Raw genomic sequence first — 21,901 nt, forward strand, 5'->3', positions numbered from 1 at the left:
TGTTTAAGGACTCCATGTTGCCTAGAGAGTAATGCGTTAGGCCTTCAAGAGTCTTTATGATGTGGCCCAACTTTCCTTTACAACTTCACTTCCCTTTTTCTGCTTTACAACACAGAATCCCCACTTTTCACTCTTTTATACTTTATGCCATTTTCCATTGCAGGAATGCTGGTTTTCTACCCCAAATTCTGCTTTCCTATGCTGTATCTGCCCTTCAAGATGCAGTTAAAAATATCACTGCATTCAGAGAGATGTTTTAGAAATTAACCCATCTATTAGGCAATTAACCATTTCCCAGTTCAATAAAAATGTTCCCTCAGATCTCGATGTTTAAATTGTATTTACGCTTTTATTCCCCAGAGTAACTTGACCAACGTGTTGAAGAGTGGATCATAAATAAAAAGAATTGATTAAATGAATAATTATAATAATTCATGTAATAATGAAATAGAAACACAGTTTTGCTTCAGAATAATGAGTACTAAGGGACTACATGGTCTTGCTAATATACCTTTGTTTGTTCCAGTTCTGAAGATAAGCTTTCCAAACTGCTAAAACTCAAGAAGCGCTCATGGCTGGAACCTGTTTGAAAAAGGTATCTGACCACTGTCTCTTTGTTTGTTTCAAATCTCTCCCATTTCCTTAATGTGACCTAAATATGAAAAAATAAACAACACATAATGTTACAAATTATCAGAATGTATCACAAAATACTGTCACATTTCCATTCGTTAGGCTGTTAACTTCTAGTCAACTCTGGTTCAAGTTTTAAACAGTTATGCTAAATAAGGATGACCCTAATATCTTCCACAAGAATTTCCCTCTTGAGTCTCAGTTCATCTCCAAAAAGAGGATGTGTGGCCTAGAACTCTGAGTTTTCTATCTTCTGTAAAGTGCTATGAATCTAAGGATATTACTCAACTGTAGACAAGGGACAAGAAACTTTCCCAATGTATCTCAAAAAAAGAAAGGATGAAGGGAAAGATAGAAAAGAGAAGGGAGAGAGAGAAGGAAGGGGAGTGGGCAGTGAGTAGGTGGGAAAAAAAGTTCAAAAAATTTTCTAAGGTAATGTGTCAAGGGCACAATAAAGCACAAAAGTGTGACTACTGGACTGTCCAGAAAAGTGAGATTATCCAATGTAAATCTCTGGATTCAGACAAGTGTGGATTAAAATCCTGGCTTTATTACTGACCACTGCTCTGTGATTTCAGGTAAAATCCTCAAACTCTTTGTTTTTAAGCACCCACAGTTGGCAAAAGTGCTAATTACAGCATTCACCTCATTAAGCTGATGCTACCATTAAAAGAGAGCACTCATGTAAATGCTGAATAGAATACCGGTACATTAAATGCGGGAATAATAAATTATGTTTCCTTCCGCTAATATGAGATGTAAGCAGTGACCCGGAAGTTAACACAGCCTGTGACTTCCGGCCCAGAAGTTGTTGACACAGCCCGTGACTTCCGGCCTCCCACCTGGATGCGGCGTTCCTGCTTCTCCCGGCTGTGCTCCACGCTGTCCAGGGTGCTCTCCAGCTTCCGCAGCTCCTCTCGGACCCGGCCGGGCAGCCCACCTTCTCCCTGCCGAGCCTGCGCAATCTGCTGCTGCACGTCCCTCTTCTTTGCGGAGATTCTCTTTGTCTTTTGCTAGAAGCATTTGTTCAATAGATGGATAGAAAGGTTAACTCTCTAAGCAGCTAAGCAGGGACATAAGCACACACACTTTAATGGAGGTAAAGAAAGATACACTCTTTGGCAGCCAGAGCCGAAACCACATTTTAAACTTAAGATGAATAGTTAAGATGGTAATGAAAGCTCTATAGTAATCAAAGATGGGCATTATTTATAAACGTTTTGTGTTTTTAATGGTAAACAACGTAATCAATCCAGACTTAGTGCTTTAATTGTGTGCAAATTTAGACAGTATTTAATTTTTTTGTGCAATACTCCAGATGGAATTTGGAAAACTATTCATTTGACATAATTCTCCTTGAAGAACTATTTTCTGCCTAAAAACACAAAGTCCCAACTCCAAGTTTTTAAGGCATTTATGCTGTAAAAATGCTAATATCAAGAGATTTAATCCAAGAGTATATTCAGAATGATTAATACGCTGAGATATTTGGGGAAAGTTGTGTTTTAAAATAAACTTTTTTATTGAAGTATAATGTACAAAAAGGATGGTGCACAAATCTCAATATACAGCTTATGGCTTTTCACAAAGTAAACATGCTCATAACCAAACATCTGGTCTAAAAAATTTGGAGTCTTTAAATATTAATGTAGATATCTATCATCTCATAATTCTCTGACTTAAAGTAAATGGAAACCCAAACAACACTTTTACAATGATTGATAACAGCGTAACACTAACCGTTAATTTTTTTGAACTCACACCCTTTTGATAATTATTGAGTAATAAAGCCTAAAGCCTACTCTTTTACATCTACTTGTAATGCAATTTCCATTTTTATGTATTACATATAAAATTAACTAACATTTCCTGTACATTAAGTTAGCTAAAATTTTGTCATTAGAATATTTAATTTGAATCATACTTCCACTTATATTGAGTTTGGCAAGTAAAGTTGATTAAAACTGTTAACAACAAAAGGTGTACCAGAACATCTTTACTTCCAGTTCTAGTCCTTTGTAGGATCTGCTCTTCAGAAAGGCCTGGTACTTCATATAATTTATAAATTCTCAAGCTAGGATATACCAAAGTTATAAACTGAAGAGCAGGACTGTAACATAATGCAAGAACAGCGGTCTCAAATATGAAGCAACTTGTTTCTCTCTCTGTTTTCCTTCTCGGTCATTAAAGGAACAATTTAGCAAGTTTTATGATGGTTTTCATAGCTAAATCAACTTTCCTTCCACAATATTCCTCCAGCATTTTGGTATCATCAAATCAGTCTGGCTGATCATTTATCTTGCAGGATATTATGAAATACTTAATATTTAATAGAACAGAAGTGTCAAACTCTTTTAACTATTCAACTGGGTTCCCTCCCGAGCTCCCCATCATCCCCCTCCAGTCAGTGGATAGACTTACTACTCTTCATTTCTCTGGTTCTGTCAGTAACTAATCAACTTCGCATAAATGCACTGGAGTAAACTGGCATCCTACCTGGTGATGAAGGAGTAGCTGCTGTGCTTCAAACAGATTTTCAGTGTCCAAGATCTTCTCGGCTTGTTCCTGGATTTCTTTAGAGCCAGTAATTAACTCTTCAAGGGAACTTTTAACTATTTCTTTGTACTGGACACAATCTCCAAAGTTGCTTACCATCTTTTCAACCTAGATTTTCATGAAAAATCAATCAAACTGTTTAGATTAGGGACATCTATAGAGAATTCCAGATCTTCAGAATCAGGGAACCATAAGTCATCCAAGTGATGATTTTCCCACGTATGCTTATAAATGATTTCAGGAAATACCGGTAACTATCTGTTGTACTTTACATTCTTGCATTATCTTCCCATGTACAAACTCATCAGATTCATAGGACACACTGTTCAGCACAAATATTCTTGCCAAAGTTGGAAGGGGTGGGGCCCTGCCTGAATTGAAGTAGATGGGTTTGTAGAGTTTAAATCTACAAAGGACTATAAACATTTAAATGTAGATCAAGAAGTTTAAAATGAGTAGGGCTTACCTAAAAGTGATGTTACTGGCCTGCTGACTCATCATGAGTATTTTATGATTACCAGCTATCAGTTACTGAGCATTTACTGTTCTAGGCACTGTAGTAAGTGCTTCACGTACATTATTGCATTCAATCTTGATGCCACCTTTTGGGGTAAGCATTTTTAGCCCTGTTTTATAAGTATAGATATCAAGTCCCAGAGATTTCAAATGACAAGTTCATGGTTACATAGGAAGTGAGGTATCAGAGTTAAATTCTAACGTTGGGTTTATTTGACTCTCAGGCCTTAAATTGACCATGAAATAATGCGTCTAGTAAGAGTAAAAAGTGTGGATCTGTAAGCTTTGTACTTTAATTGGAGATCATTACCATGAACTAACATATCCAATGATGGTAAGGACCATAAATCAAACATCCTGCTCATCTTCTCCACTAATCTTCAGGTGGACTATTCTGTTCCAACTACACTTTCTTTATAAAATTACTGTTACCCTACAACCCAAAGAGAAGGAACCTTCCAGATTCCTCACCTAGAACTGTTTATTTAGAGTGTGAGTAAATGGTTTACCTCTGACAGCAAAGTCCCGAGAGCCTTGAAGGAACTAGATAATTTTGCCAGCTCATCTCCTTGCTTTTGGGCTTCATTCTCAGAAGAAACTTCAGTCAAAATTTTAAGCCTGGATTTCAGCCAGCTGAGAGTCTCACCCTTTTTGGTAACACCATCTCTGATCTCCTGGAATGAAAGAGCACCTTTGATGAATAAAATACAACTGGGAATCATAACTTTGCAGCAAGAAAGGACTCAACCTAAGAAGGTTTGTAAGACAGAGGTAGGAGAGCCAGGAATTCATTCACCAGAGGAGTGTTTGCTTATTTCACTTTCTGTTCACATCTTCAACAAAAGTCTACAAGGGCTAGGAAGAAATATTTCCCCAATGCCAATACCTGAAGTGTAAAAATCAATCCTATCTACACCAAAAAAAAAAAAAAAATTACCTTCATAATTAGATGACTAGATATTTATAGATATTTCCTTGGTCACAACAAATTTTCTCCTAAAAGTACTGCAGAGGAGTATGTGACACCAAGATTGGGAATTATAATGTAGAATAAACTTTGTTACCTTATTTTCTGTGAGCTGCAAGGAACATGGTATTTTTTGAAAAAAGGATGGAAGAGTCCTTTTTAGTTAGTTGACTTCTTTTGTAGAAGAGCTTTCTTGTTGAATATTATTGTGGATGCCCTAAAGATTTATTTTAATTTCATTAACTCATATTTTATGCCTCACTTTGGTTAGCTTTTGGAAGTCAATACCCCAACAGTAAGATGCACAAACAGGAACACAGCTCTAATCCAGGAAGGGAGGGCTGATTGGCCAAGAGAATGCCAGAAGAACTCTGGGCCTCAGTCCTGGCAGGGCTAGGGACCAGGAAAGGGGTGATTGGAGCAGCCTGTCCCTTCTACATCCGCTCTGAGTTGCACAAGGACGATGGCCTCCAATCACGTGTGCTGTTACAAGAGGGTTTTACAGGGCAAACGTATTTGGAGAGAAACGGTTGGTTTTAGAAGCAAGAGATTTCTTCATTCTAAGGTGTGATTTAAAAAAAAAAAAGATGTGATTTTTGTTTTCCTTTTTTGGTATTAAAACAGCAGTCAATAGCAAATACAGATATTCTTTCAGAGGCATAGATGGTATCGTTGAGCACCTCTAGCAAGTAAGGTGATTACACATTCAACAGGGAAAAACAGAAATCAGACAATAGGAATAGAAAGGAAATACACTCTCATTAACAGCAGCTCTGTGACTTACAAGGGTTCAATATGTTGAAAGATAAAGAATGTTCACAATAACCTGTGTCTACAAAACCAAGAGCCAAGCTGTGTGACAACCCCAGAATGCAAACTGGGTTCAGGCCTGAGGTTCTGTCGCCCTGGCTGAGTTTATCAGGCTCCACCCACGCTCACAGGGGTTCATTCAATCCAGGCTGCAAGTGACATCGAAATGATGCTCAGAAACCTTGCCCAACTCCCTCATTTTCTGTAACCTGGTTCTGAGTGGCTGAAGATATTTAAAAACCTATAGTGTTCTTGTTTCCTCTGACAATTCTTCAATGTCTGCTGTGTTGTATGCCCATGCATGTAATTTTCCTCTCAGGAATCCCCATTAGCTAAAGATGCCTAAGAGGCACCACTGAGCATGACTAAATCTCAAAGCTAACGATGATTCAACAGGAAAAAACCCCTACTGTTCTCCCCAGTAACAGGAGGAGACTTATTTTAAGACAAATTTCAGGAAGTTATTTTTTTTTATAGAAAGAAAACAAGACATCAGTTAGAATGTTAACTTTTTTTTTTTTTTATTAATGGGTATTTTCCAGTAACAAAATATGGCCGAGAACTTACCTCTACAGCACGTTTAACCTCTCCATGGTTGGCAGTATCGATGGCCTCGTTTTTAATCCCCTTCAGTTGGGTCTCCTTTGTAGAGATCCAACAGGAAAACTCAGAAATTCTGAAATAGCACAAGTATTTTCTTATCAAAGGGAGAAAATATCCCAATGGTCAGAACAGATTTTTTATTTTGAATTTATTTATGGAAATTTAACAGTCAACTGATTAGAAAATTGGTTAGCAAATTTAATTCTACTGATTAGCAAACTGATGAACACATTTCCTGGAAAAGTTTCCTTTAACATGGAGCTCAGGGCAGGGTGGCTGCCCCTGTGCTCAGTCATGTGAAGGAAAAAGAAAGCAGAGCAGACCTCAGCTGCCAAAGAAGATGTCCCAGAGCCCGGAACCTGGGAGAAGGAAGGTACTAGGTTTCTATGGAGGAAAAGGAATACTTTTGAAACATAAGGCCTGCAAAGTCTGGTTCCCTGTTACGTATGTAAAGTCAGCATATAGATACATCTTTTTTCTTGAAATTGTAATTGAATTTTTTCATTAAAAGTAGATGATCTACTTTTTCATTAAAATTAAAGGTGTTGCACTTTGTGTTACTCTGGCTTCACGTGTCTGCACCAGATTGGGCCAGAAAGCCCCCAGGTCTCTCTGGGGGGACATGAGGAAATCAGGGAGAAAGAGAATTGCCTAATTCTGCTTCAAAGAAATAACACCTGGGTCACTTGGAAATAAAGTGTTTCATCCCGTTTCTGACTGAAACTCATTCTTTTTTATTAAACAAAGCAGTTTTGTACTAGAGCATGCACAAGATCCCACAATCTGATTTTCTTTATTGCGTAAGATGAAACATACATCACTGCCTGTTTTGCAGTGCTGTCTGAGTTAACAGAATTAGGAGAGGCTACATCCTGCTCTGGGAGCAACCCCAAGACTACCTGCCACTGTAGTCCTTCCACTTGTCCGGGTTCTCCACCAGCTTGGCGTAGGTGCCGCCAATGGCCGCTCTGAGCTCCTTGAGGGTCACGTGACAGGTCTCAGGCGTGTTCCGGACTGGGTCCCGGACCGGGAGTTTCAGACACAGTTCTTCAATGAGCTGTAGCCTTTTCTCACAGACATGATGAGGACCTTTGTCACCGAAGAAGACCTAGTGAGCGATAAACATTTATATATTCCCTGTGAGAATCCACACAAGGCTTTCCTATTTTCCTAGCAGATTCCTGTCTGGTCTAGCAGTGTAATGTAATGACGTTATCGAGTGTTTTCAGACCCAAATGAAAGTATCAGTTCTATCCTGAAGTAACCTTGTGACTCCTCCTGACGGCACCCGGGGCGTGTGGGACGTACCCTGTGCTCTTTGATGATCTTCTCACTGCCTTCCTGGGGCACCAGCTTGGTCTCTCGGTCCAGCTCAGCTCTGCATTCTTCCACAGATTCTAAAAACCTGTTCTTCTCCACCTCAATCTTCAGATGAAGCAAATGATACGGAGCTTCTCCTTGAAGATCCTACATTGCATAGGAAGATTCAGAAATATAGGGTACCATTCCTGATTACGTACATTTCCAACAGAGGCGGCAAAAACCGTAAAACGGTCCCTGCAGGGCCGATGTGATTTAATCCCTAACTGTCTGCATCTGGCCGCTGTGCTTTGTATGTTTCTAAGTACTGGGACCACAGCGGATCTTTTCAGCCTGCCGTGAGTTGGGTGTTTCCACAGTGATTATTCTATTTAATTTTTGCAATAGCCCCACACAGAGTTAACGCTCCTATTTTAAAGATTAGACCAGTGAGGCTTGGAGTTAAGTAGAAAAGCTGGATTTGAATCTAAATTTAAATCATGCACTGATTCCGCATACCCTCTCCCTAGCACGGGTCCTTTTTAATTTTGTCAAAAGCCCTGTGAAGTAGGAGGAACAGACATTATACTCATTACACAAGGGGGACAACTCAAGGAAGCCTTATTAGTGAAAAAGCCAGGATTAAGCAGCCCATGGCTCTGATCACCTGCCATGTCCTCTTTCCCTTGGAGCATATATTGAGAAAACAAGCAGGCCAGCACGCAACAATTTTACATTCTTTTCTGATACAAGTATAAGCTTCATCGTTTCCTTTAGTCCTAGTTTATTACTTTAAGCAACTTGTCTCCTATAGCATTTAAAAGATTCCCTTTAAAGTAAAACACTAAGATAAATGAAATGTGAGTTGGGGCTTTGGAAAGACCAGAACATCCTATATCCTAGAGAGCTTAATGTAAGTGTGTATATAAAATAAAACACAGCCCTCAATTACAGTCTCTTTTCCATAGTGCATTTATGATATGTTGAGCCTTAAAGATGTCTTTAAAAAGTTGGATTTCTTTAAGAATTTTTTTTTTAATTTTCAAATTTAGCAAGTAAAAAAGTTATTTCTTGGACTGTGTTTTTCTTATGCAAAGGGCTGATGTTTTCAGTCTGTGCTACTAAGATTGAAAAAAAAAAATCCAGAAAGTAACACAACCTGATGGAGAGTGTTCTAGCTGCCTAGCTTCTGGACCCCAGGACTCCTTCATTAATACATGTGCAATTCACCACTCAGTATTCCCTGGTGACAGCGCTTGTCAGTCCGCTGCTAGAGTGGGCTCCCTCCAGCCTGCCTCGAGGACCACAGCCGCCAAAGGGCCTCTGGTACAGTGTGGCTGCTTCCCCTGAGATGCAGATTCTGAAGTCGGCTTCCACCTGACAGGCCCTGTGCAGGTCACCAAAGTCTGCCTGAGCCCAGAGGATCCCTGGACACTGCCCCTACCCCCCTACCCCCAGCCACCGCCCTCAGATCTCTGCTGCTCCTTTAAGGTCCTAACTCAAAACTAATGACTTGCTTCACTCTTTTCTGCTCTTCAAGTGGGCCCATTTCTCTCCTTCAAAGCTTTCATAAAAGCATTACTTACACTTATTATTACATTTGGACTTATTATAGTTTAACTTTTATTATTTTGCAACTAATTATCTCCCTTATTGGACTCTAAGCTCTTTGGGAAAAAAAGATTATGCTGTGTTCATCATTGAATCCTTAACCAATAAATGTTTTTATTTGTATTTTTTAAATCATAATAATCTAACCCACACAGTAAAATACTTGAAAAAGCAAATATACATGTATATATCTACATGATACATAAATGCACATATTTATATATATATATATATGTTATATATATTATTATGTTAGGTATACTACTGAAATTATGAAACATATCATAATTTCAGTAGTATACCTAACATCACTAAGATGAGAAGAGTTTATGAAATGTTGCTGAATTAGTTCAAAGCCTTGACATTTCTGCCTCTCAAAAATAATCAGGAAAAGGAAAAGAGTACTCTTAAGTAATATGATAAAACTGGTGCAACTTAAAAAAAATAGGAAAAACAAAATTTCTATCATATTTTATCCAGTTTTATTCAAGTTCAGTTTCTTCAATGGGAAAAGCAACGGCAGTGACTGACCATGAACTTCTATGAACTGGACCTCCACGCCCTCATGCTCTGTCCCACCATCGTGACAAAGGACGCTCCCATCAAGTCCTGACCCACCTTCCACTGTTTGTGGAGTTTCCTCACAGCTTCCTGCAGGCCCTGCTGCTCCTGCTCGGGGAGGATGTCCGTGAGTTCGTCACAAGCCTTCAGGAACGCGTTGAGCACCCTCTGATCCAGCTGACTGAAAAACTCCTGCCGAGGAGACGGGGACAGTGGTTAAGAGTGCTGGGCAGAGTCACAGGCAGCATCAGACACCAGATGGTGAAGGAGTCGCCTCTGAACCAGCCTCTCAGCCAGCTGCTGCCCTCCTCAAACCTTCTGGGCAACAATCAAATATTTTTTTCTTTCAGGAATGAATTAAAATTATCTCTAGTTATGAGTCAGAAGCCACTGTCTCTGAAATTTAATGGGGACTTTTTATTTTTTAGGAAAAAAATACTTTGCAGTTTTCAAATTTGGTAGAATATTCTAGAAAGCCAGTGGGAGAGTCTAAAACCTTGATTCCATAGTGATGAGAGTTCTAGATCCTGTTCAGTAAAAAATCAGAAGAATAGAGGCCAGGCCTGTGCCTCACAGTTCTTTGTTTCCGAATTGCAGTGTGTTCCAGGCCTCGTTGGTTCATTATGGGCCATTTCCACATTCCCACCAAGCGCAAACCCAGGAACCACTACAAACAGTACATTGCCCCACCCAACCAAATTCCTGTGTTGAAGCCCTAAGCTGTAGTGTGAGGGTATTTGGAGGTGGGGCCTTTGGGAGGTGATTAGGTTTAGATGAGGTCAAGAGGGTGGACCCCTCATGGTGGAATTAGTGCCTTTATCCAGAGAGACAGCAAAGCTCTTACTCTCCATCTTCCTCTGCCTTGTGAGGACACAGTGAGAAGCTGACAGTCTGCACACCAGGAAGAGTCCTCACCAGAACCCAGCCAGGTGGGTGCCCTGATCTCAGACTTCCAGCTTCCAGAACTGTGAGAAAATAAATCCCTTTTGCTTAAGCCACCCAGTCTGTGTATTTTTTTATGGCAGCCTGAGCAGATGAACAGAACACGTGCACATACACACACGACTGAGCCTCACACAGTCTCAGATTATGTATGCAGAGATATTTTGAAACAACAGTGATTCAAAAGAGAAAGTGCCACGCTGCAGAGATGTATAAACTTGAACGAGATGTTGGATGATCAAAGACATTGACTCTAAATTCAATCAGCGGTATCACAAATACATTGCGTTCATCATTTGACAGTGTGGTTTATACAAACATCCACCGAAATTTCAGGAAAAATAACTCAAAACATATATTCTCAGAGGGTCCATCATCTCTGCACACCATTTAATAGATTACTAATATTCCTGATACTGAGATGATTTAAATAAGTAGGACTGACAGAAAGACAGCTTCACAACACTGGGGCAAGTTGTAGACTAGCTACTAAACTTCAAATGACAGGGCAAATTTATGACATGAGCACAAAGACTTGGCCATCTAGCTAAAATCTTCTCTTAAAAAGAATATGTTGGTTATGAAAGTTTTTCAGCTAAACAGTGAATTAGTAACTTGGAGAGCCTGGATTACCTATCCTGTGATTCTCCACTACTCTAAGAATGGCCAGTTGTAAGGCAGCTCATCAGTTGCTCTTGGAGTTCTTTTTGATGCCTTTTCTCTGGGTCTCACACCTAAAAAGTTTCTGCCTTCCTAACTCACTTCTCCTCCTCACTCGCCTCCTCCTCCTCCTTCTTCCCTCTCCCTCTGTCTCTCTCTCCCTCTCCTTCTCTGTGTTAGATCAGAATGCTCTGTTTATTTTCTATCCAAGGTGGCCTGCCTACGTCCCCAGGTCAAGTGCCCACCCGCAATGCACTCACTGTGTGTCTTTTCAGGAGGTCTTCTGGATTCCCCTTTTCCTCCAGGCCCTCCTGTGCGATCCTCAACACCTTCTCCAGCTCTGCTCGAGACTCCTCAAATTTCTTCATCAAGCGGCTGTTCGTTTCCACGTGTTTCTTCCAATCGCCAGTTTTCTTTACCATATTCTTGATTTTAAAAAAAATAATCACAATGGGATGCTGCTCTCTCATTACTGAAAATACCATTTTGTTAAAGAGTATTGTTTCCTTCAAAAAACACTTGGAAATACATATCACTATGATAGGAATAACCCTTTTAATATTAATTAATATTAGAGAAAGAAGTAAAATGATTGGTTTCCAAACACCAGTAGACGAGGAGTCTTTTAGCAAGAGTGAAGGCATGGAACGCGGTGACTACGAGTCCTGGTCCTCAGAACTCTGCCTCGCTCAGGTCTCTAAAGTGGGTGAAGAACTCACCTGAAAAGCAACGTGCACATCCGCAACCTGTCTCTGGAGCTTCGTCTGATCAAAATGCTTTAACACGTTGCTCAAGGTCACAAACTTTTGAACACTATGACTGCCTTTCTCAATTTGGGTCATGGCTTTCTTACAGCTTTCTTGACAAGCTAATAGTTCCTGCAAGGAAAGGAAAGCCACACAACACTGTTTAAAAGGGCAAGAGAGAGAGTAGCTGTTACAAAACATGAACATCATTATTCAGCTTTTAGGCTTTTCATCAGCAATGAGTAAAGTCCTAAGCACAGAGAGAAGCACTGCTTTTCAGAAGAGCACAGTTTTAAGCAACCACTGAAGTCAGTGCTTTTTATATAAGGCATTTAAATGTCATGTTGAGTTTTTAAGCTTTTTTTTTTTTTACATATCGTGCTCATCTTACTAACAAGAGAGTGACAGAGCATCGAAATTATTCTTTGCCTAGTGCCTGCACTCCTCCAACCAATAGGTCTATAATTTATTGAAAGAACAATCATGAAATCCACCTACATGTCAGGTTATAATCTGACTAAATAAATGTAATACCAACGTACATTGGACTTTACTGAAAGAGTGAGATGCAGCAGATTATATACTATTTGTATATCCTAAAATATACAACTTTTGAATTCTTAAGGCTCACAAGCTATCAACCTCATGAAGAAAATGGCAGACCCCAGATCCTAACACAAAAGGGAGCAGACCAGTGGGTCTGGGAGGACTTGGCAGTGGTCACACATTTGCAGACGAGAAGCAAGGGTGACTCAGAGGCCCCCCCACCTGTGACTGTGAGCTGGCATCACTGCAGTGTTTCAGTAGACGGTGTGGAAACTACCCAGCTCAGCCCAGGACAAGCAGTCATGTTTTGACTGGAAGCCATACCATTTGCACTTCAACATCCTCAACTGCTTTGAAAAAAAAAACATTTCAAACTGGTTATTTGGAGACCAGTTTGGGTAACTTAGATGCAAATGTTAGAGCAGGGTTTCTGTTTCGGTTGGGCAAAACAGAGTAAGGACATCCTTTTTCCTTTAGAAGGTTTAGAAGGTAAAAGAGTAACGTATGTCAGAAAATCTGAGTAAATATTATTAACGCTTATTATCATTAAAATATTAAATACAATTTTAATCATGGAAGGATGCTTTGATGGCAACTAATAGCAATTTGGGAACTCAAGAAATGGCACTATGACTTCAAAATGAAAAATAATGTTTATCCAATACAATGGGAATCCCTCAGAAAAGGGTTTGGTGGTATAATCATTATGACCTTACCATTAATAATAATAATAATAATAATAATAATAATAATAATAATAATAGTAATAATAATAAAATACTGGTTGCTATCAGTTATGGAGTAAATATTATGCAGTGCTATGAGTTCATCACATTATAGAAAATCCAATGAAATCTCCACAACAAGTTCTGGACAAAGGTGCTTCCACCTCCATTTTAAGGCGAGGGAAGAAAGCTAACCAAGGCTTTGCAATCTGCCCTGTCAGGTCTGAACACCTGTCTGACTCACGTTAGATACTCTCTGCTCTTTCTGCTAAATGAAGCTCCCTTCCTCCTGCAAATCTATTTCCACGAACACAAGTGGCAAACCTTTTGCCCATTACTTTCACCCTCCTCTGATGCATAGGTTCATTTATAATAAACCAACCAAATAAGCCAATTAACTGCAACATTCAGGAGGAGGCTGCTCTGCACACACATCTGCTTACTAAAAATGGGAAGGAGAAAAATCATCATTGCCCCAAATACATTTCTAGAGTTTTCTGGTCATGTAAACAGGCCAAGTCCTAGAGGCAAGATCTCATACGACACAGATGATAGACACTTGATAAAAATGAAATGCAATTATTTATTTCTGTATATATGTAAATATATACAATTTAAAACCTATCTGAAAAACTTTTATCTATATGAATACTTACATATCTGTACCTATAGATACAAGAGTTTTACTTTATCTGTGGTAGATAGGGTTTTCATCATTGACAAGACATGCATTTTTGTTTTGAGTTGCCAGGACTACTCTAGAAAAATGTTTCTTGTCCTGTCACTGAATTTCTATCACTACAGGTACCTCAGTCTTATTACACATGCTTTGAATTAACTACGGATCCTGAAGGGCAATTTTCCTTACCTGATGTTTCTCTTTAAAAAGAGAGCTGGATTGTGCCTCGTGCTCAAGAACTGTTAAAATTTCATTGATTTTCCCAAGTGAGTCATAAAAGGCTGTCATCTGTTTTTCTAATTCCTCCAATGGTATCAACAGCTGTTGAGACTCATAAAGGAGTGGAGAGTAACAGTCTTTGACCTTTAAAAACACAAAGAAAAAATTCCATGAAAGGCCATTAAGTACCACCAGCTCAGGGCATTATTCATAGCATTTTCTTCAGGATAGGGTTATTTTGTGCTTACAGATCTCCAAAGACATTCTTAAATATTTCCCGGGCACTGTTAAATTTTGATGTTTAAAAAAAGTACTACTATACCACTGAGACAAATAAATGTTACAGAGTTTTCTCATGAAAAATCATCGACATCATCCATCTGGATAGCACTTTTTCATAGAAATGATGGGAGTGAGTCAGATGGTGTCAAACTCTACTTCACAAACTCTGCAACCATCCTCAATTTGGCCTCAAAATCCGACCTAAGACAGTCAGGAATTATCTAGACCAACCTGTACCTTTTAACTTTATTTTCAAGAACCCTACTACTTGAACCCTTAACTCCAGACAAACTTACAAACTTGTTGACTCACTCTTCCCAGACGGCTCCCGTGCCTTCCTTCCTCCCCCGGGCTCCATGCTTGGCTACTTCCCGCTTATTGACTTCACCCTCATCCCAAGCGCTCAGGTCATATACAAATTTATTCACAAAGGTTCCCACCCACATTAGAAGATGTCTCCCTAGTCTGAACTGGCCCAGCCCTCATCTGTCATTTGCCTTTTAAGAAATGTTAGTTTATACACCTGCATTTTCTTTATCCTCACGATGAGCTCTTGGAGATGGAGATCTCCACAAAGTCTCAACCTTGTCAAATTTATATTGGGATCCAGGACCTCATACAATCCTCTAAGACCTTCCTGTCCCCCTCATTTTACTTCAAGTTGCTCCCAAAGTATCATTAATACTTTTGGAAACCAAGGAGAGGAAATTAAGTACTTGTTAATAGACCTTTTTTTTTTTTTTCCTTACATTATAACGATTCCCATGCTCCTGAATTCGCTGCCTGAAGGAGAAAATCATCCAAGGAAATCAACTGTCTTTCTACTGCCCCAAGGCTCTGCTAGAATCACTGAACAAAATGATGAGAATCCGCTGACGTGTATAAAAATCAGTGTGCTTTATAAATCATCCCTGGACACAACAGAAAACTTATCAAGATGCTACATCTAACGCAGCAGTGAAGAAAGCCTGATAACTTAACATGTGTCTAAAGGAGTAATTTGCTTTCCCAGAGGTCGCCCTAAACTGCTAAACCTGACCTCAGCTGAAATGTGCCAGCCCAAGACAGGGCTCTAAAAGCTGCTTGCAGGTTTTCCAATTGATAATGTTGACTACGAATTGTACCCAATCTTCGTAAATAACCTCAGCTTGAATGTTTGAAAGAATTTAAAATTAACATCTGATATATACCAGTTTGACAAAATGTTCTTTTTTTTTTTCATGACCGTGATTTTTCCTGTTGTTACCTATCTCATTTATTCCTCTTTTTCCTTAATTCTCCACTGCTGATTTCATATCGGCTACTCTCTTTCGACTTTTCCTCTCCCAATAAACAGGACTTTCTGCTTTCTTTTCTTTTGTTTTCCAATTTGCCATTATGAAGTTTTTTTAGTCACTTATATAATCACTCCTTTCTTTTAATTGATATTAATTACCCGATCTAAGTGGGCTTTTCAAACAGTATCATCTTCATAAAATTTAACCTGAAATGGATAAAAAAATCCCAGTGGAACTTCCAAAGCACTTAAGAAAAATCCCTCAATAGAACAGAAAAAGCTTATGGCTAGTGCTTGATATTCATGCAGATCCTTGCACAGACGTGTCCTAAATGTATCTAAAGTCCAAGGTGAACTCTGTGAGATGAAGAGGGGAGGATTGTCACTGCTTTGTGGCAAGGCAAGCAAAAAATTGCATAAATAATCTTAGAGTGGAGGTATGTCAAATACATCTCAATAAAAGGATATTTGGGAATTCTTTCTCATTTAAATATTTGATCTTTCCCTCCTCCTCCTCTCCTACTCTCTCCCTGTCTCCTGTTTTGTCTTATCACTTTTAACTGTCCCCCCTCAAGAAGAGGCCTATCTACAAACATACAGCCATTGATAGTTTTAAATTAACAGAGGTAACGCTTGGTATCAGCTCCATAGTTTCATTTTTAAAACTCATGACAAAGTTACTAGATCAAGAATCCCCATGAGACATAAAAACACGACCTGTTAACACGGAAATGATTTGCCCCAGTGACAGAGGAGGGGTCAGGCAAGCTGACGGCCGTGCTGGCCCCGCACAGAGTGTCATGCTTTAAAGTGTCTTCCCACCTTGCTTAGCTGCTCTCTGAGCCTGGACATGGTTGCAAACATTTCGTTCGCTTCTTCTTGGGAGCTCTCTTTGGTAATGAGATGTGCTGTCTTTGTAATTATCTTATACTGAGCGTCCATCACAGGCACCCTCTGCTCAATATCCTACATGAATCATTGAAACAGCTATGTTACCACATGATACATTTTCTCTTAATTTCAAGATTCTACAGAAGGCTGGACACACATCAACATGCACGGAATAAAACTCTATATTCATAATCAACTTTTGGAGATTCTAGCTTTCGCTTTCCTTCACTATTAATATATTATAGATTAGTGATGCCATAGAAATACATGTGTAACCATAAATCCTTAAGTTAACATAAAGATAAGCTGAAGTAATCTTTACATTTTTGACGTATGTATGATAATGTAGTATGTGAACATTGTATCAGGCAAATTTGGGGCAATTCCTCCCATTTTAAAAGTTAAACAACTTCCGTTTTCTTAAAAAAGGCAGCATATCATAATTGGAGAAATTTATAAATTAGAGATAATAAGTTAAAGAAAATTTAATGCAGTCTTCTTACACCAGAGCCAACATTTCACCATTACATCATTAATATTTTTCCCTGTGTATGTTCACTTTCATTTTGTATTTTTACAAAAAAAGGGATGATACTACTTTTTGCTTGTTCTACTTAATAACATATTAGAAAGAATTTCCATATCATTCAATATTCTTCTGCTACTTCATTTTTTTGAGAGCTGCAGGGCGTTAAAGTATATAAATAGCATGATTCACTTAGTAAATCCTTTACCGTCAGGGGCATTTATGTAGAGGTGTTATAAACAGATATCTGTTTTCCCCTAGTACTTTATCGTTTGGTTGTAGAGAAGAAAAAAAATCTCTGAATCAAAAGACTGTTTTGAAGTTACTCTATGGTAAAAACACATCTTTAAACAATTCAAATAGATTTTCTTATGAGAGGTGCAAGTCAGGAAGTGCACACATGTCAAAATGATGTCAAGGAGACACAGAAACAGCTTTTGCAGTGACCTGAGTAACTTCACGGATCTTCCTTTTTATAATAGAATGGGCTTTCCACTTTTGTGTTCCAGAAAACCAGCTCACCTCCAAGTCTTGAACTAATAACTTCACGTTAATAAAAGAGACTTCCAGTGGCTCAGAGAGTTTCCTGTGGGCTTCAGTTGCAAAGTCAGACAGGGCAGTAACACAATCTGTGTACTCCTTCTTCATTCTGTCCATCTCGTCGGCTCGGGCATACTGTTAAGAACGGGGAGCGGGGGCAACACAGAAAATCATTCAGCCAGGACTCGGGGAGCCTGCAACCTTCACTTCTTTGTACTCTCTGGCATTGTGAGTTGGTAAGCAAGACTTTAATTCCTGATCTAATTTTAGATACACTTGAAGTTAGTCCAATTACTGTGAAAAGAATAAAGGAACTGGCGTAGAAGCGAAGAATTACGACTTGAAGCATGAATCATTCCATAAGTCAGGCCCATATGTCAATATAATCCTTAGTCAAACTATACATTTCTGTCATGTTCCATTATAAATGGGAAAGACTAAAGGACCAAATATAAACCTAACAGTTCTAAACACAGCTGTACTCTACCTTAATAAGCCCATGCCATAACAATGGAATAGTCTCTAACCAGACTGTTTATCACAACATTTATGACACATGCATGTTCTAGGCATATAGATTTGAAAAACATACTTGCTTGACTTCCATAAACAACTCCCTCCACCGCCCGTTTAGCAGCAGTAACTGCTGTTTAAGATCGCGGGAAACCATCTCGTCACATGTCTCAATCAGAAAATTGCCAGCATCGTTCATGGCGGCGTGCTGCTGTATCCAATGAGGCAAATTTCGAAAAAAATCCTAAACAATAAATAATGTACACTATTGTAAGCCATAATCCCCAGGTTAATAAATTATATGAAAGTAACCAGACTAAGAGAAATAGCTTTGTTCTAAAACTTGTGCAAATTTTAAGGTAAATCCTAATCTCTTTCCAAATGCAATTCTGTGATAAAGAAATTCAAAGATGTGAACTAGAACAACTGAGTGTCTTTTCAGAAGAACATCCATGCCACAGCGTTTGCTGAAGACAAAGCAAAACACCATGACCATTTTCTGTTCTTCCTGTTTTACAGACGAAAGAGCTGAATGTCTATTGAGTGTCAGGGACTTGTACACAGTCTTCAGGCTAGTGAGAGTCACATACAACACAAAATACTTTTGGGAAATACATAGCTTTCTTAAAAAATTTTAAACATACTTTTGACCTGTTACTTTTGATTTTAAAATCTGAATATAGCACATGAAAATAATTAACAATCATGGAGGGGAGAGGGGATAGCTCAAGTAGCATGGCACATGCTTAGCACGCATGAGGTCCTGGGTTCAATCCCCAGTACCTCCTCTAAAAACAAATAAATAAACCTAATTACCAACCCCCAAATCATGGAGATACACCACTGAAGGAAAATTTTTAAAAATTAAAAATCTCAGCCAAGAATACTTAATACAATGGAATCCTTTCTTATTTACACTCTTGGCAATGAAACAGCAGCCACCTGATTTCGAGTTAAATGCATGTGTGCATGCACATACATACACATATACACCACAGTAAAAACCAAGGATGCCAAAGATAATTCAGTCATAAGCCATGTGTGGGAGGGCTTCCTGCATAAATCAACGAGGACACTTCTGTTTCTGGTGGTTACAGTCCCCTGGATGAAATGAACACATCTGCCATCTACCAGGGCACTGCCAGTCTAACTAGAAAAGCAAAAATCTGTATGGGTTAAAGTTGCTCAGCTACATGAGAATATTTAATCTATATGAAATACAGAATGGAAAAACATAAAATTATACATCTATTTGTATAACAAAATAACAGAAGAACTAGTCTTGTATGACAAGCAGGAATTCTAATGTAAGTTCTACTTCTCAGTGGGAATCTGGTCTTTTAATATCTTTTACATGTAAGTTGTTTTTCCCTGGGAAAATGTCAGGCTCCCGTTAAGAAGTATATATAGGGAAAGCAGTCCATTCCATGGGATATTTTAATGTAAGTGATATTAAAGTAAAACAGTAACTCTTTCAAAAACATAGACATCTGTAACCGGAGGAAAATAAATCACTCCTATCCAGAATAAGACCCTTAAATAGGAGTTGATAAAAATTAAAAAAAAAAAATAGAAATAGATAAAAACGTGGTGACCTATTTGTTGAGCTGCTGTGCGCCAGCACACAGGTTGAGTACTACGTTAGCTAAAGTTGTTTTCATCCTCTCTTAAATTAGGAAATTCAGAGGATGTGCCCTGGACGTGCCCCTTCAAGTACAGACCTTCCTGTGTGTATAGCGCCCTCTGTTGCGCATGGGGCTTGGCTGCCACTCCATCAGTTACTGCTCTTCTGAATGCAAAAGTCAGGCACTGTTTTAACATAACTTTTATAAAGCAGTATATTTCTTGGTCTAAAATAATTTACTAACCTGAAAATACAGCTTTTCAGGCAAAGTCAGGATTTTTTGTGACATATTTGCAAATCTATAACCCTCCCTAGAGAACCTGGCTGTGAGAGTTTCTTATTTCTAAATCCACCTGTGCTAATTTCCTTTTGTAAGAAGCAGTCTTACCTTCTTGGCATGTTCTGACTGATTTAGCATTTTCTCAGCATCCTCCAGCCAAGCCTGAAGACTAGCCACAGTATTGCCGTATCGGTCCCAGTTAGCAATGACTTCTTCCAGCATGCTCCGCACACTCCTGACTTCTACTGAGAGGTTCCTCCACTGAGCAGTGGTTTCATTCATGAATTTCATCACATTCTCAGCTTCCTCCACTAAAACACGAACCAATTATAATCCTTATTTTACATTTTAAATACACCAAACCTTTTTTCTAGAGTCTATCTGCTGGTGTGCATTTATAATTCTCTAGATTATATAAATGTAATAGATATAATGTTAGAATTACATTCAGCCAATGTTGGGAATATGTTATATCTTATCCACAGGTTTCTTATAAAGATTAAGGATGATACAGCTAAACTTCCTGATAAATGGGATGAAATATGACATTTTTTGCATTTCATGTGCACTCAAACAGACACATACTTAGCATCAATCACAAATGCTATAGTTCATCTTCAGCACATATGACAGACATATCTCCAAACTGAAACAAACGTATTTTACTTACACTAACTTAAGTTTTCATTTACCTTATTATAATACTCAAGCTAGTCATTTCTAACCTTTATTCCTCAGAATTCAAAATAGGTTTGAAAATGACAATTTAGAAAATGAATGCTTCTTTTCCCCTCTTTTAGAAGACTAGGCATACAGACACGAACACACCCACCCACCCACACACACAGAGGAGAACGATCATGCAGGTCAGGCACTGCACAAAGTCAAGTGGACTGAATACAACATGTGCCGCCCAGGCCAATGGTATGGTCACAAGGAGATTTTGTAGAGAGAAAAAAAACCCGATTTGATCATACAGAAACCTGTAGGTTCTAAATTCTACTGTATTCAATGCTGCAACCAGCTCTGTCTGGTGTTTTACCTGAGCCATCGGCTTTGACATACATCTCGGCTGTCTGTTTCAAGATCTGGTATGTCACTTCATATTGTTCAAAGAACTTGCTGTTTTCTATGAAAGACTAGAAAAACAAGGAATGGTTAGACGATAACCAACACTGGCTTGCATAGCAATGCCAAAGTCAATTTTCAGTATAGGTATGTGGCTATGTTACCCAAATTTACCAAACTCACTCCTCTTAAAAATATCAAATTAATTCAACAGCCGTAAGTAAACTGATTATTCTGAGGATATAACTTAATTCCACACTTTTAATTCTATTTCACCCCCAGACTGAGGAAGTATTATTTATATATCTTCTCCACCCAAGGGTTTGTTTATAAAAGAGACAGAAGTTTCTCCGGAGAACCTGGCTTTAACTTTTAGAAAGCACTAAATTTGGAAGAACATTTTAAAGTTTCCCACTGTGTTTTAGCTGTGGGATTCTGTTGCTCTTTGAACAGTAGTCTGGTGAATGATGGCTCTGAGGAATTTCAGGTTATAAATAAATGGCACAATGCATGAACACTTTCTTAAAGTAAAAAGTAAATGCAAAAATGTTTACAAGTAGAAAAATGCTAAACAATCATACATTCCATCCATGTTATCCACGCACTCATATTTCTATTACCGAGTAGAAAACCTAAAGATAAGACATGTCTATATCTGTGTCTGTATGCAATTTACATATGTAACAGTTACTATAAGCAAATGGATGCTATAAAATTGAGAAGAGACCAAAAAAATCCTCAGGTAAATTTTATAATTGTTAACTTCAGGCAATATGAAATAATTTTTTGTTTCAAAAAATTTTCCCATTTCTCTAAAGTGGAAAATTA

The 21,901-nt window shown here is 38.6% G+C and overlaps 1 protein-coding gene across 13 annotated transcripts in view; it reads right to left on the reverse strand.

The window, feature by feature from the left end:
* The window catches only part of SYNE1 (spectrin repeat containing nuclear envelope protein 1), a 427,871-nt gene that overhangs the window by 269,728 nt on the left and 136,242 nt on the right, over nucleotides 1–21,901 (reverse strand). For all 13 annotated transcript variants that reach the window (XM_032485189.1, XM_032485193.1, XM_032485194.1 and 10 more), the window contains 16 exons: nucleotides 21,048–21,144; nucleotides 20,114–20,316; nucleotides 18,181–18,345; nucleotides 17,571–17,723; nucleotides 16,454–16,597; nucleotides 14,044–14,217; nucleotides 11,878–12,036; nucleotides 11,419–11,583; nucleotides 9,614–9,748; nucleotides 7,394–7,552; nucleotides 6,985–7,193; nucleotides 6,050–6,158; nucleotides 4,215–4,379; nucleotides 3,130–3,297; nucleotides 1,476–1,646; nucleotides 512–652 (listed from right to left, as the gene is read on the reverse strand). In XM_032485189.1, the coding sequence (XP_032341080.1) occupies nucleotides 512–652; nucleotides 1,476–1,646; nucleotides 3,130–3,297; nucleotides 4,215–4,379; nucleotides 6,050–6,158; nucleotides 6,985–7,193; nucleotides 7,394–7,552; nucleotides 9,614–9,748; nucleotides 11,419–11,583; nucleotides 11,878–12,036; nucleotides 14,044–14,217; nucleotides 16,454–16,597; nucleotides 17,571–17,723; nucleotides 18,181–18,345; nucleotides 20,114–20,316; nucleotides 21,048–21,144 (2,517 nt within the window). The remainder of the gene's footprint in view (nucleotides 1–511; nucleotides 653–1,475; nucleotides 1,647–3,129; nucleotides 3,298–4,214; nucleotides 4,380–6,049; nucleotides 6,159–6,984; nucleotides 7,194–7,393; nucleotides 7,553–9,613; nucleotides 9,749–11,418; nucleotides 11,584–11,877; nucleotides 12,037–14,043; nucleotides 14,218–16,453; nucleotides 16,598–17,570; nucleotides 17,724–18,180; nucleotides 18,346–20,113; nucleotides 20,317–21,047; nucleotides 21,145–21,901) is intronic.

Source organism: Camelus ferus, chromosome 8, assembly GCF_009834535.1.
Source record: "Camelus ferus isolate YT-003-E chromosome 8, BCGSAC_Cfer_1.0, whole genome shotgun sequence".
NCBI lineage: Eukaryota > Metazoa > Chordata > Mammalia > Artiodactyla > Camelidae > Camelus > Camelus ferus.